This window comes from Chlamydotis macqueenii, chromosome 10, assembly GCF_036417535.1.
Source record: "Chlamydotis macqueenii isolate bChlMac1 chromosome 10, bChlMac1.mat, whole genome shotgun sequence".
Classification (NCBI taxonomy): Eukaryota; Metazoa; Chordata; class Aves; order Otidiformes; family Otididae; genus Chlamydotis; species Chlamydotis macqueenii.
The window spans coordinates 7,913,930-7,929,227 of record NC_141565.1 but is presented as its reverse complement, the minus strand read 5'-3'; the positions used below and the strand labels follow the sequence as shown (position 1 = coordinate 7,929,227).

At 42.4% G+C, this 15,298-nt stretch overlaps 1 protein-coding gene across 1 annotated transcript; it reads right to left on the bottom strand.

Moving 5' to 3' along the window:
- Positions 1-1,063: 1,063 nt before the first annotated feature.
- On the bottom strand, positions 1,064-13,794 carry TMEM40 (transmembrane protein 40). The gene is made up of 13 exons (XM_086755665.1): positions 13,773-13,794; positions 13,372-13,428; positions 9,352-9,408; positions 8,622-8,761; positions 8,053-8,206; positions 6,790-6,897; positions 5,892-5,945; positions 4,982-5,017; positions 3,931-3,963; positions 2,499-2,564; positions 2,098-2,169; positions 1,941-2,015; positions 1,064-1,188 (listed from the first exon to the last, which is right to left on the bottom strand). The coding sequence occupies exons 3-13, from the start codon at positions 9,398-9,400 to the stop codon at positions 1,085-1,087; spliced, it is 891 nt and encodes a 296-aa protein (XP_086611791.1). The 5' UTR covers positions 9,401-9,408; positions 13,372-13,428; positions 13,773-13,794; the 3' UTR covers positions 1,064-1,084.
- Positions 13,795-15,298: the final 1,504 nt, after the last annotated feature.

The following is a 15,298-nucleotide window of genomic DNA, read 5'->3' as shown; positions in this document are numbered from 1 at the left end:
TTTTTCCCCTTGGAAGAAAAGATGAAATGTGCTGCTGTTAATAATCTCATTACTGCACCATTATGTCACTGCATGTAAAATCTCACCCAGCTTTCACTGGGTGAAATCATTATACACCCACTCTACTGAGTTCTGCCACAATAAATTAATCTGCTTCAGTGCTATTGCGCTGTTGGGGCTCAACTGTGTAAGCAAGCAGCTGGCGTTTGCCTGGTTTGCAGCATCACAAGGGGTGAAGAGGAGGGGGCGTTGTGGTTGCCAAATTCCTACTGAAACATCCAGAGCCTAGACTAGAACCAGCTGAGGATAATATTGGCCATTTTGTTGATTTTGATACACCATAGGCAGACTAACATGGTTGCATGGGGGAGAGAAGGAGAATGTGTTTAATACAATTAAATATAAACCCACAGCTGGATTGTCTCATAAGCTCTGCTGGGCCACAGATCACTTCAGAAGAAAGAATGAGACACTGTAACACAGTTTAAGCTTTATTTTTAAGGTGAGGGAATTAGTCTTTCTATGGTTTAACATTTCAATATTTCACATTAGCCATTAGGTTTTTATAGTTGCCTCATAAAACAGTTCTTTTAATACTAGAAATTCAGACAGCCAGGTTTTGTGGAACTCTCCTGAAATACTCCTCCTAGGCAGCTTTCCTCATACCTGCATGATGAAGAAGAAGGATACTGTCAGGGTTTTGTGTTCAAGCTGTCATGTATCTATGCAACTTTTCAGCATTCTTCATATTTTGTGTTCATGAACACAAATAAACATAGGCCTGGAGCCTGTCTGACAACACAAGGGAAACCTACCCCACTCCCTGAATTTTTAATTGAGTTATAGAATTCTTATTCAGACATTGTCAGAAAAGAGTTAATGCCCCATACAGGCAGAGTATTAAAAATGTGAAAATGCTCAGCCACATGGAAAGAGTCAAGAATAATTCATTTTCAAACCCAAGCAGCTGTAATGGACTGCAGTTTTGTTTTCGTTCTTTTCTTAACTAAAAAAAAGAAGATTTGAAATTGTAATTTAGAGAAGCTAGTCTTAAGATTTGACCAAAATGAAGTATGGGGAAGGTCTAGGGAATATGCATGCAGTCAGTAAGAAGATCACTATTACCTGTTGGCCTGAATTTACCAATCAGAGGAACAAAACTGTCAAGCACGCTCCGAATTCGATACACTAAATGTGAAAACAGTTTTTTTCAAGATGAGCCAGATAGCAACATAAAACATAAAAACCAGAAAAACAGCACAACCCAAACACTGACACTTGCAATATTAATGAACCCAAGATTACCATTTAAACAGCACTTTTGAGATATCATTAATAATAAAGTAGTGACAAGGCTGATTCCTCAGAGAACCATCCACAATCTGCCAAGACTATTAGCACAAGATTACAAAGGAGGCTTCTGTTCTCAGCTGGGAAGCCATAACTTCCTGCTAGTTGCACCCTTCCTATGACATCTCTAGGGATTGCCAAGAATGCCCATTTTTTAAATATCACTTGCAGTAGCTGCCGCCATCCAGGTTCTGCTGAGAGCTCTTCCTCACGGTGTTCGGCCACCTCGGTCCCGGGGGAATGAATGGCAGCCTGAGCGCCCAGCACCCTAAAGAGTGCATCTGGGAAAACTGCCTTGCTGCTAAAATTATACGTTGTCATGGCAACTTAGCATTCAGCCATTGCTGCAGGGAGAGGTGACTCAGGGTCTTGTGATCATTGAGAACAAAAAATGAGTCAGCCTCTCCCCTAGGTGTCACTAAGGCGTGTTTGTCTCCAGCCACACTGTATAATTGTGAATGAGCTGTTACGGGATAGTTACGTGATGATTTACAGAATCACAGCAGGTTTACAGACTTGCGTAGTTTAATGACTGTGTGACCTTGTATGCTTGCTGTTGATGGAGACCTGGCTGCTGCAGATGCACTTACCTAGACCAAAGTATATCCCAGTGGTTTCCAGGGAAGCAAAGGTGATTAAGCCAATTCCAAGAGAAATTGTCCAGTCTAAGGCAACAAAATACATGTTTGGCTTTGTTCATTTTTTCTAGTGTGCAAGAATTTATCCCTCTATTTAGTCTTTCCTTACCTTTGTAGTAGTAGTAGCAAATTAGTAAAGCCCCAATTGCGAAGCAAAGAATAACAAAATGGAAAAATTCATCTGAAATAGAGAGGGAAACTTAGATCACAACTGCAGGTGTGGCCCTTATTAATATACCTTAAGGTACAGTGTATCACTCAGCAAATGAAGTTATTTCCATGAGATGGCACATACATTAGACTCAACTGCAAAACATACATGCACACAAGTTAATATGAGAAGCCTTGATGATTTTCATCAGGAAGCCTTGATATACTTCAACAAAGTACTCATGTCAAAAAAAAAAAAAATAAAGTTTTATAAGCCAGAGATCTTATTCGTGGACTACAATTCAACAGGGTTAACATCAGTGGAATTTAAAAAAAAAAAAAATATATATATATATTTACCATCCTTCCGTATGCCCATCCACCGTACTGTCCACTGATGGAGGTGAGCGTTCTTGTTTTCATATGCTATAAAAAAGAAATGTCTTTTATTGCTGTGAAACTCTGAAATTAAGAGTTTTAAGTTTATTTCCCTTTTTGTTTCTCAAACCAATTCTCAGAGCAGAATATCATAAAACTTTGTTCAAAGTAAAGATCTGCAAGCCTTTCAGAAGAATCAAATTAGCAATTTCAAAATCACCCCAAAGAGAGCAGGTTTCTTTTTCTTTAAAAAAAAAAAAAATCAGATGGTGGTGTTAACAATACAGAATTGTTTTAGAGCACTCTGGGACAATCAATAGTCTCAGAATTACAGTGGGGGAGTAAAGCAGAAGTACAAGGGAGCTTCAGTTTGATTCTTGGGTGCTTTGCACCATCGCAGCTACAATAATACAACCATCTTCCTTACTAAGCGTCTGCGTACCGTCAGTCTCCTTACGCCTGATGTTGAAGTATTTCTGCACCGCTCAAACTGAGAAATGTAGCTGACGATTAGTCTCCTACAGACAGCTATACTAAATATGCAGAACACTAAGAACAAGCTAGATATTTTTAGAAGTTTAAATAGAGAGTATTTTGCTCCACAGTGGTTGTGAGCAGAGTTGCCAAATGCTGTTCTTTCTCCAATTGCGTTGTCAAAAGTCAGAAAGGGCTCAATATTTTACCAGGTTGCCAATGATGTGTTCAAAGAGAAGGTTTTTCCCTTTTTTGTTTGTTGATTGCTTGAGAAGACCCCTAGGCATTCTCCTGCATTTGGAAGCTGATTCATCGTAAGTTTTAGATGCTGATTTCACTTACATTGGGCTGTACATCCAGGCACCAGCTGCCTGGCTGTAAATTTAATTCTCTCTAAAGACATAATAGGAGAGTACTGGCAACGTACTCCAAACAAGCTACAGGCTTTTGCACCACTAATCAACTACACTTTGCCAAGAATTTGGGTGGTCCCCTGAGCCTAAAGTAACTTTTTTTATTATTCTTTAAGCATTCTTAAAGATTGATCAAGTTCTGGTTTGGGGACAAACTGAGCTATCTGATTATTAATGTTAACATAGTATTACATTATTCTGACTCACAAATGTTCCTCTGTGCAACGGTACGAATAATCTATAGACGCACAATTTATCAGCGCTTCAATTCGTACTTGGCAAGTGTCTGTTCTGTATTTCTCTGCCTCCTATAGTCCCACTGTAACTTTGTATCATGGAATGACTTGCACAGTGTTTCTTCTATTAAAGCATTACAGTCTATTTTAGTAACTATTCTCCAACTTGTACTTCTCTATTAGGAAATATCTAGGTATCAAGGAGCTGGTACAGCTCTTATCACTAAACAAAACTCAGTCCTGAAAGCCAGCATCCACGAGAACAACTCCTGTTCGCTCGTTTGTATTTACCATCTGTAGTTGAATCTTCTCTTCTGGTGATCTCTGAAAGGCAACATAGTTTTATTATTTTTGATGCTAAAAATACAAATATCTTGTTTCCCACTGTTATCAGCACTAGGAAGCATGGTGAGTATTCACCTGTTTGACGACTCAGTATGTACAAAATAGTACTTGAAAATGCCAGGAAATGAAGGAAATGAGAAAAGCCCAAAAGCAGGCAACAATAAAACTGAGTATTCCCAGGGATCTCAGGTTCTTTGAAATAGCTGGGCCATAGAAGATGGATGGCCTCTGTGTTAGTAATCAGTTGCTAGGACTGAAGCTGTCTGCCTCTCTTAACTAATGAAGATGCTGTTGGCCTGGGAGTGGGAGGGATGAAGGTTGGTAATGCAATCAAGCCACTGAAAAATTTCCTGCTATGGCCTTTTTGCATCTGTTCCGCTACTGCTCAGCAATCCTTCATAAAAGGTAATTTGCCTTTAGACTGGCTGGCTGTTCCAGCCTCTCAGCTGGTGCTGTTTCTCTGTTGCTTATCATCTGGCTTTCATCTAGCATCTTCTGTGGGGGAAGGCGCTGTGCTCTGACCTAAGGAAGGAAGGCGCTCAGAGCTGAGTATCACTGTTTTGCAGAAACCCGGTTCTAGTTCCCTCCCAGTCTTGTATCTCTATTCAGCAGGAAACAGAGGGTAGCAGGGAACGCTGAAAACTGCCTAACTTCCTTAGGAAAGCCTGAGTAGTTGCCCAGTAGAACTGCTGGGTTTTCCCCTAAAAAAGATGACAAGTGCTGTGAGCTGATCTTGCGAGAACCTGGCAGGCCTACAGAAAAATGGGTTAATCTTCTAGAACACCTTGTACAGGTGTACATCTGCTATCAGCCAGCCACTGTGACAAGCTTACAACAAGATGTGTGCACCATGCCAGGTTCACCACCAGGGTAACTGGAAACCAATGGATTTACAGCCGGGGCGGTATCTTTTTTTTAACATATAATCACGTCAGAAAGAAGAAACTGCACTTACAGTCTTCCTTCTGGCAGGATGAAGTTATCTGGGAACACATACCTGAATCTCTGTAGGGCACAACCTCTGCTGGTATGCCTGAAACATGCAGAGATGATGCAGGTTAATATCCGTAACGCGAATGCATAGCCCATGCAGCTCTATGGAAGTTGGCCTTGTTGTGTAGAAGGGATAACGTAGATACCAACTCTAACTCATGAGGGAGGGCAGCTCTGTTTTGGGTTACACAGTTTAAAAGTGGGGAAACACGAATGGATTATTAACACTCCATATTCCATCTCTCACAATATCTAGAGTCAGGTGGAATCAAACTCCTGTGAGACACTTTAGATCTCCTAATGTCAATTTAAATGAGCTGCTCTTACATCTGGGCTGAGATCAATTTAAGCTATTAATTAAATCATTTAAAGCCTTAACTTTTTTACATCCATGGTTCTATATCATAAGCTGATAGCTGTTTCTGTGTGTTGACACAGCACACTTTCTTCATCTGTATTGCATTTATTTTCCATTTTTCCTTTGGAAGGAAAGGAGAAGCCTCAGGAGCAAGATCCAAGGTGTGGTCCTCGCTGATGATCTCTGGTCTGTAGTGAGGGGTGACTGCAGACCCTATAAGTAGTGGCTGTGACAGATGTTTTCAAAACTCCTCTGCTGCACTTCAATGGCAACTGCTCAGACCTAGACCGCAGGACTTGTGCCGTAACAGCAGATTTTGCTATTCTCCTTGTTCAACTCTTACTACAGGGCATAGCTGAGTGTTAGTATTACCTGAGCTCCATCTTGTTGGAAATGCCTCTCCTACAGCCAAATTATGACTGGTCCTTTTCTGCATCTGTACACGTTAATATACCTTTGTTCAGAAGTCAAACCAAAGCATGCCAAAAATTATCTTTTTTTTTGTTTACAGTGGTTGTCCCTAGTAAAAACCAATACTGTTTTCACTTTGTCCTACCTCCAAGTAATTGGCCTTCAGTCTTCTGTCTTCCTAAATCTTCCTCATCACTGTCTGGAAAGAGAAAGTGGTTTTTCATCAGATTAAAGAAAACTGTGCCAGCAGTATCAGAAACAACAGCACTGTAGTTTTTTGCTCATAACATACTAGTGGGATATGTAGGTAAAAATTAAGGCTTTGAAATGCAAGGATCATTATTAGCTGCTCTTGCCTCGCAGCTCTGTTCGAAGTTGTCTGAATAGAAGAAAACCAGCAAAATCTGAAGATGGAATAACTTGTTTAAAGAGGTGTAGTGAGAAAGTTCTTCATACATCATCAGCACTGCTAATTAGTTTGAAAGTTTTATTTCTAAATCAGCTAGGGGCTCTCTGTGACAGAATAAGCCAGTATCAGCATTATCACTTGCATGTTGCCTGTCACTTCTTAATCTCTCCCATTTTCCATGAATGAAATGGTCTAGTGAAAGCCAAAGTGACTTTTAGTACACTGTTGATGTTTCCTGATAAGAAGAGAAATGCTGGAGAAGTACTATAGCATTGCCAGCTACTACTGTACATTGACATTCTCTGCCTCCTGCTACAGCACAGGCTTCAGCTAGACCACAAACGCACTGAAGATCATAGAAGTTATGATCTTATATTTGGGAAGAATTCTTGCAGCACACTTCTACTTTTCTGAAACCTCCAACTTCCACAAGAGTGGGAGGCAGCTGCTGTTTTGCTGATAATGAAACCAGAGGTATTGATTATTTTCAGTGTTCTCTCTTTTGCACAATTTCTTACTTTTTTCAGGGTTCTGAAGAATTGCTACTGAATTGCTGCAAGTCTCCTATGTGAATCTCTTAAGAGCCTGCAATCAGACTAAACTATGTCAGAAAAATAAAATAAATTCTCTTTACCTTGTGTATGTTCATCCATGGACTCACAGGATGAGTTTTCAGCCTTTTTTTCCCCTTGTGAAAGCATAAGCTTCCTTTCCAATATCTTCAGGGGTTTAAATTTTTCATCTGTTTTATATGTAAAGGAAAAATATTATAAACAACTACTTACATTTTTTACAATGACAGATTTCACAATGCTTTATTAAAGGTTATCTGACAGGAAATCAGCCCCTGGGTCTTATTTCAGCTGTGGGTTTTGTGTGCAAGTAGTACAAAGAATTACAAATGGAAGTATCATACACACTACTGTTTAGACTTTAAGTGGTTGTGGTAGATGCCTAAAGTTTCATATTCTGGCCTTTAATTTACCCATAATGCTACCCCTGTGACAATGCCCGCTCCTTGAAGCAATAGCGGCTGCTGCTGAAAGATGCTTTAAGCTGGAGAATAGTTGCTCACCCTTCCCTGGGCTACGTCTCCCTTCACCCCTGTGATTTCTGCAGGGTTCCCTGTGGTTACGGCGCAGTGCCAGCAGGCTCTTTTGGCACAAAAGCAGAGCCCTCAAAGCCAGCCAAGACAAATCACCTGGGAGGAGAAGTCTGCAGGAAGCTGACTCCCAGGCCAGGCAGTAAAGTGCTCCTGGCTTATGTGGCTGCAGTTGCAGGTGATTCTCAACAGCTTCAAATTCAGCTTCTTATTGCACAACCAGGCAAATGAGAAGTGCAGTGGAGTCTGTCTGTATCTTGTCACCAGGTTCAGCACCCTGAGTGGTATCCTCTATCCACTCCTTTTAGTTACTACTACACGTGCTGCTAGGGTCATTTGCAAAAATATTTTCAGCAGCTCTGCTTGGATTTCTTACCACTAGATAGCTCAGAGAGGTCCAGGCTGGCTGGATAACAGTCCTTGCAAAAAAGTGTCCTGGGTGCCACGAATCCAGCTAGACAGGAAAAACTGGGACACCATTTTAAGTCAGAGAAATTTCTTTGGCGTCATCATCCCAGGACATCCTCTCTCCCTAAACAGTTTTTTTCCACAGAAGAAGCCAAGTCAAACTGAAGTAAAATACTGTCTTCAGCTCCCATTATGACCATACCTAACTGACTTTTCCAAGCAGTATTTCTAGACATTTCAGTTGTTCACCAATAATCATTTCCAAGTGACTGGGGAACAGTCTCTTCCTAGAAATACAGACTCCAGAGTTTTCAAGCTAGTATCAAGTCCTGCTGACACTACAATAATTTTAACAAAACAGCTGACGAACAGCGAGGTAGGACTCACCCTTTTCCTCAGAGCTGGGCAGCTGCCTGTATCCAGATGGGTTGATTGTCTTCAGCAAGAGGTAAAGAACAGCCATTGCCCTGACTCCTTTCTCCTCTATGGCTTTCAGGCAGGCTGCACAGCCTCCAGGCAGGACATTGCAGCTGTTGAGGAGCTGAAAGAAAGACAAGTGAATAGCAAATAGTCCTTCCAATAAAACATACCCTGCAAAAACACACCTTGCTATACAAATGAATGTATCTCACCCCATCTGTGGGAAATGTAATCCCCTGCTCACATGATACAAGGGGAAAATAACAATGGTCCTGCCTAGAAAATAGTGAGTTGAACTGATCCTCAGGAATTTATACAAAGCCAGCTATTTTTGCACATGGAGAACAATGAAGTAAAAAGTAGGGGCCTGAGTCTCATTTAAGTGCCCTTTTACAGTATGTAGCATGTTTTAGCTATGTTTCAGCATCTCAGATAACTGGACTGCATGTTTTCTCTCCCCAAAGCATATCAGAGAAGTATAAAAGTATCTCTGTAACAACATCTTACAAAGAACGTACATTTCTTTAGTAACTTACATTGTTTTTTTCTTCAGTACTCAGGATAGGTGGGTCAGTGGTGGCTAAACATTTCACAAGTGATTGCCAGAAGGACTGGTTCATTTTCTCGTGATTCTCCAAGTAATTGGCATCAGCAGTAAAAGCAGTCTGGAAAATGGCTGGGAGGAAAAGCAAGCAAATCACTGTGCAGCACTAGAGGTGGGTCGCACGGTAGTGTTCCTGCGGTGTTCCGTGTAGGTGTGACTGGCACGAGACTCTAACACCAGACTAACATCCCTCCCAACATCAACATGTTAGCGCATAGGAAAGACAGTAGTGCTGTGTTATATAAAGCAACTCAGTCTGCCAGAAATCAGTAGAAAAATGTCAAGAGTCCATACAAATGGCTGATGTCTTTGTGATGCTATTGTCCCAGTTAGAGAAGCAAGGGTGCTTATTCTGACCATGCTATTTTACAGACAGGCACAAAGACACAAAGGGCTGGACACCGAGGTATTGAGATAGCTCATTAGGCATTTAATGTACTGCAAAATCTTCTTCATGCATCCAAATTCCCACAAGCCCATGCCCAAAGCCTGATGAGAAGCCTGTGGAAGAGCTGGGAACTGACTACTGGTCTCTTTCACAAGCAAGGAGACGGATGGAGTGCGTTTTCAGAGGAAACAAGTTTCGTTGATTCATGACCAGTCTAGCAAACATTGTGTAGTGTGAATGAGAAGCAGCTTTGATCTTTGTGTGCTAGCCTTACCTTGCTGTTCCTCAGTGAGATCTGGGGATAGGACATTCAAGTTCTCCATTGCTGTGCCTGTTCAAAAGGGGAGAAAAAGCATATTTAGAAACAGATCTGTCTGACCTTCTTTATTTTTCTGTCTTACACTTGGTTTTCTGCAAACATGGCATCTATCTCTAGGCACTTCAGTTTTGAAATCACTTCTCTGTTGCAATGGGAGTTTCACATCATGATTCATTTACCTTCCTGGGACTCATTCTCAACTCCTCTGAGTGAGTCTTGTTGGGCTGGCCTTTGGTTATGAAGAAAGACCAAAAGTCTGATCATCATGAGTAAAACAAAAAGATGTCCGACTTGATCATTCACATTGTTGGGTTTTTTACAAGCACCAAGGTGTCTAATTAACTATTTACCACAGATGTGAGTAATGTAATAGGCCCTGTTCCATTCACAAAACACAATGTTGTCGTAGTTCAGCCCCAACGGGGACCAGACTACGCAGTCTCTCTCTCACTCCCCCCACTCTCCGAGAGAATAGGAGGAGATCTGACAAACAAAAGAAAACCAGGAAAAAAAAAACCAAACACGCGGGTTGAGATTGAACAAAAAGTAAATTTAACAGTAATGACAGAAGAAAACAAGAGAGTGATGGAACACAAATACAGTATAATAGCTCACAACAGATCTCCACATCCAGTCTCTTCCAACTAGCAGGGCCTCCCTTCAGCACCCTCCTCACTTATATACTGAGCATGCTGTCAGATGGGATGGAATAGCCCTTTGGCTAATTTGGGTAAATTAACCCCAGCTGTTAGCTAATTAGTTAACTATCCCAGCCATAGGGGCTACCAGCTTCAGTTCTCCACCCAGCTCAGGTAAATATTAACTCTATCCTGGCCAGAACTAGGACAAATGTTTATTCCATGCCTTTGACATCTTTATACTTATACACATCCTTAAAATGTGCCAATCAGGGAGAACAGTAGAAATAGTTCATAGGAGAGCTGCACAGGATTTAGAATCCTTGTCTCACAGAAGACTGACACTTCAATGTCTGTTCTTCCCAAGTTGTCACAAAAAAGAAATTTCCATTTAATTCAATAATTAATTTTTTTTAAGTGTTGATCCCAGATTTCTTACTGGTATTTGCCACAGAAACAAAACATCCAAGATTTTTGGGGAGCCTGAAGGACAGTTTCCACTACATAGGGCGCAACAGGAACACAGTTCATACACCCACACTTTTCCTTACAATATGACTTTTGGGTCCATTCAACAAAACACTTTCAACCAAGCAGTTTGAAAACCAAGTATTTCCTTTAAATTTTCCAGATGGAAAATTGTTCCTTTTCCTACAGGCAGTTTTAATTCCCTAGAGACCATCATATCAATCAGAAAAAAATATTGTAATACAAAATCCAAAACAAGTCCAGTTAGTATCTTCAGAAGGATAGTATAACACAAGCAAAAACATCTTCATTCTGGAAACAGAACAACTTTTTAGAGTGTCAGTTCTCACACAGAGGAAATTAGACACAAACAGACTCCACAGTAGCAGCAAAACCCATCTCTCCTTTGGAATCAGGGTCGAGGGCCCACATTTTTGGTATGTTGATGATTCTGGAGGCTTTCTCCTTTCCTAGGCTGCAACTGTTGCTCAAGTGATGAGGTCCTTAGTTTGAAACTCTTTTTGACTCTGGGAAAATTACATAACCTCTTTAAGCACTTTTAAAGCCTAAGCCCAGAAGACTGCTTAGCCACCTCCCAGATGTATTGTGAAAAAAAAAAATTTAAGAACACTTGAAATATTCTGAATTATGAGTCTATGCAAGACATCTACAATTGCAAATAATGCCATTTATTTAACCTGGGATATGCCTGGGAAAACTGGCAAGTTTTTGGACAAAGAAGTTTGGAACTCTATCAATTAGTCCAATAAAAGTTTTTCCCTCTCCCACAAACCTTGCCTGACTTACAGCCTTTGCTGCTGCAGCTACGGCAGCAGCACTGTGTGACGGTCGCTGGCAATGCGAGGCTGTGAGCACCCGGTAGGGAATGCAGGAAACGCATCTGTCCTCTCGCTCAGGTCAGCGACAGCTGACGGTGAAATACAGGAACCCAGCAAACCACACCCTGGATAAACTCAGTCTTGGCTGCACAATAAAAATCCTCACTTCTGTCCAGTTACGAATCTCCAGCTACAGTTTGCAGCCTTTTTCAGCATCTTGCTTGCCTTCCTATTTACTCAGCTTAAAGCTTATGACAGTGTTTGCTTTTGTAACTAAAATCCTTCAGAATACTTTGTAGACCGCAAGGCCTAAAGGAACACAATTACTTTAAATATAAACATTTATTTTCTGACTGGTTAATTTAATTTCATAAAAATATTTATAAATATCCACAGATTTTACTGTTGAGTGAAATTCAGGAGGTTTGTCTTTGACCTAGTGAAGGCCACTTTCATTGGACCTTGGAGGCACGCTGCTCTTCCTGTGACATGGCCACAGCAGCTGCCTTATGCCGGCTTTGCATCAGCCCAAAGACAAAGCAAGCAGGTAGGCACTAGCAGATCTGTCCCACCACGCTCTAAGGAAGAGCAGATACAACCCTGAAGGCAGAGGAGATGTTGTGCACCTCATTTGCTATCAAATTGATTTACTTAAAACTCGTCAAATGACCGGACTGCTCAGCAGTACGAGCAACAGGAACACATTTGCCTGATGCACTTACGCATCCTGCTCCCATGAGACCTGGATGCCACACGACGATCCAGGAGCAGGCAGTGCCTGCGCCCATCTCCCTTCCTGTGCCTCCGGCACAGCTAAGCCCAGTCAGTCACCAAGCTTTACGTAACTGAGGAAGCTGGGTACCTAATTTCTGTTAGACTAGGGACAATTAAGTCCTCTCTGTCTCTCCTGGAAAGAAAATCAGATCTAAACAAAGGGTAAGTATAGGTATTTAATTATTGTATGTTTTAGAAGTTATTTAGTTGATTATACCTCATAATGAGAGAAGGATGATGATACACTGGCATTTCAGCCTGGCCATGAGCTCACTGGGGAACAATTACATGAAGAACAGACCTCACCTTGCTTTCCCCACAGCAAATAAGAACTTAATTATAGTGAGATCTTTTTAGCATGTTAGACTGAAATTTGTGTGCAGGGTCAGACTTCTCCTAGTTGTTTAGAAAGTAAGGCTAATAACTACCATACACAACAACTTTTTGCTTAGCTGCTGAAATATATCTGAGAGAAACTGTTCAATGGGACAGCAAAAAATGTAGATACAGTAAAATAAGGTTGTTTTGACTTCAAGACAAAACCCAGACAATCCTAAACTTTTTTCCCTTCAAAACTACTTTTACCTTTTATTTTAAGTTATATGCTGACACCAAATCTTGCTAAATTTTGTTTTAAACATAAAGGTTAGGTTCCTCCCCGCCCTTCTCTCAAACCAACCCAAACTTCATAAAGCACACCCTCAACTGTTTATGTTTGTCCTAGCAGTTGCTTCCGACAGGAAGATGTCCTGGAGGGCTGTGGCCGGGGTGCAAGCTGGTAGTTTGTTCCAGCAAGACAACAAAGACTGATCCACGCCAGCTCAGTTTGAAACCATTCCTGCCCTATTCTCCTCACGCAATGCCACCAGTATTCATCTGCTTGCCTTCCTGTTGTCAAATACAGTTGAAGAAGTAGCAAAAGTCAAATACTTTTCACTCTTTACAGAGTCTTTGAACCCAGGCAGGTGGAGAGCCCCAGCGCGTGCGCAGCACGGTGGGGAAGAGCAGCTCCCCAGGCTCGGTGTGACCGTCCCCATGGGGGTAAGCAGGGAGCAGGCACAGCCCATTCACCCCTTGCCACAGCACCCATGCTTCCTTCCTTCTCCTGGTGCCCGCAGCAAGCCCGGACACGGTGGCCATGCTGCTGCCAGTCCTACAGCCACAAAGCACGGGCGGTTTGCTGCCTGTTCTCCAGCCACGCAGGTGAAATAATGGCAGCACTCCCACATACACTTACATACACTATTTGAAGTTACCTGGTCTGTATTTCTCCTTATGCGCAGTGTACTCCTCCGTGCAGTCGTTGGAAATCTCTGAAGGGAAGAAAATGAGCTCATCAGAAGCCAGAAGAGCTCATGTTCATAGTCTGAATAAAGTTAAGGCAAACAAATCTTCATTTATACATAAAATGGGGGGGTTGTCATGAGAATTTTATAGAAAAAAAAATATTAAAAGACATGGAAGTCTAGTCAGGAAGACAACGAGGTTACAGGGAAGTCCTGTGCCTTGCTCCTACAGCACCACAACTCCCTGTACAGCAGTGCGATGCCTCGAGGAGTAATCAACCACCCAGCCGCGTACCAAGAACCAGGAAACAACCCCGAAACGCCCTCGGTCTCGACCACAAGAAGCTCCCGAACCCCTCCCCGGCGCTTACCTCAGGGCTGTAAGTGGGTCGGGATCCTGGGGCAGGGCGTGCGCAGCGCTGGCCCCAGCACGCAATGGCGGGCGGGCAGGTGTCGGGGCCGGTGCTGGGGCCTCACGTGGCCTGTCCTGACTCACAGCAGGAGCGACAGCGGCTCCACGTCTTCCTCCGGCCAGTGGTGGTCATGGTCCCGGCACAGCGGGAGGAGCTCTGGGGGCTCTGTCTTCTGGCAGGAGGAAGAGAAACAAACAGTTTCCTCATAATCTCCATGGCCTCTTTTAGAAGAACCTGAAACAAATCAACCCTCCGTTTGGCTTTGGTTGTCCTATACCTGTGGTAAGCTCATCGATGCTGTCCTCTGAGCCCTTCTCTCCACCTCTGATGCATAGAACTTCTTCAGCACAGCACTAAACTGAAGCCACCCTAAGGCTGTTTTCTGTTTAGGAAACGTGCTCCTTTACTGGCAGATGATGGCTCCTGACCCAGCCAGCCTTCTGCAGAAGGCAACAAAAGAGCAGGAAATGGGAGGCAGACATCTCCTGTGCACAAAAGCAGAAAAAAAAAAAGCCCAGCTCAGCACCTAATATACACCAGTTCCATTGAAACAGCCATTTTCACCTTGGCGTTTCCCACTACAACTGCCCTTGGGTAGATAATTAACTAATTATTTAAGCCTTTCACGTGCCAGTTTCTTGCCTTTGGCCCCTAGTGTTCTCACGCCAGCTCCCGTGGCCTCCTGAGCTCCTTCTAGGCCTGCTCAGAGGTAACCCAAACTTTCACTTGCTGGAGTAAAGCACTGGGCCTGGCTTCATTTCAGGAGGATTTGTGTTCCATCCTGGTGTAAGAGTGCCTCTGTCTAAGCACAATGTTTGGTTACTTGAAAACATGTGTGAAGAGCAATAGCTGGTGTCATAGGTGACTGCTAGGGACATTCCAATAGCGCGGTGTGTCTATTGATTACACAAGGTGTGGTTATGTTAAGTCATTTGTCCAACTAAGCTAACTGTTTCACCCTGGTGCCCAAGGAGGGTGTGCAGAGCAGGTTGTGTCCCCACCCTCTGCTCTCCCCTCTTTCTTCAAACACTGATGCTTCTGGAGAGACTGGACACAGACAGACAAAGTAATTTATACTTCCTGTAGTAGGTGTGCATTGATTTTTTTCTTTTCCAGTCATTTTTGTTGTTGTTTGTTTGTTTGGGGTTGTTTTAGCAGGCTGTTTCACTAGTTTTCCACAAGTACCTTGTCTCACCTACTTTGACATATTTAATTATATGTAATGTTTAACATCTAAATCAGCTAATACTCTGCATCTACTTCTGCTGGGAGACTATTATCTAATTAATTAGAATGCCTTATCATGTATTAGATGTGTTTATTTTGCCCTTATTTGGGAAATGTCCTCCGAAAGAGTCAGGAGAATAATGATTTATTCTTTGTATGCTGGGAAAATTGCTCCCAGGCCAGGTTTAGAGACATGAGACACATGCTGAGCAGCTCTTATGCTTGACACTAATTGGGTACGGTGTGTGTGCAGACTT

Bases quoted from the DNA above. Each gene is read 5' to 3' on its own strand.
- TMEM40 (XM_086755665.1), bottom strand. From the start codon at position 9,400: ATGGAGAACTTGAATGTCCTATCCCCAGATCTCACTGAGGAACAGCAA. The intron at 6,898-8,052 runs GTGAGTCCTACC...CATATAAAACAG, and splicing joins GCCCAGCTCTGAGGAAAAGG to ATGAAAAATTTAAACCCCTG. The intron at 2,565-3,930 runs GTAAATACAAAC...TCTTTTTTATAG, and splicing joins AGAAGATTCAACTACAGATG to CATATGAAAACAAGAACGCT.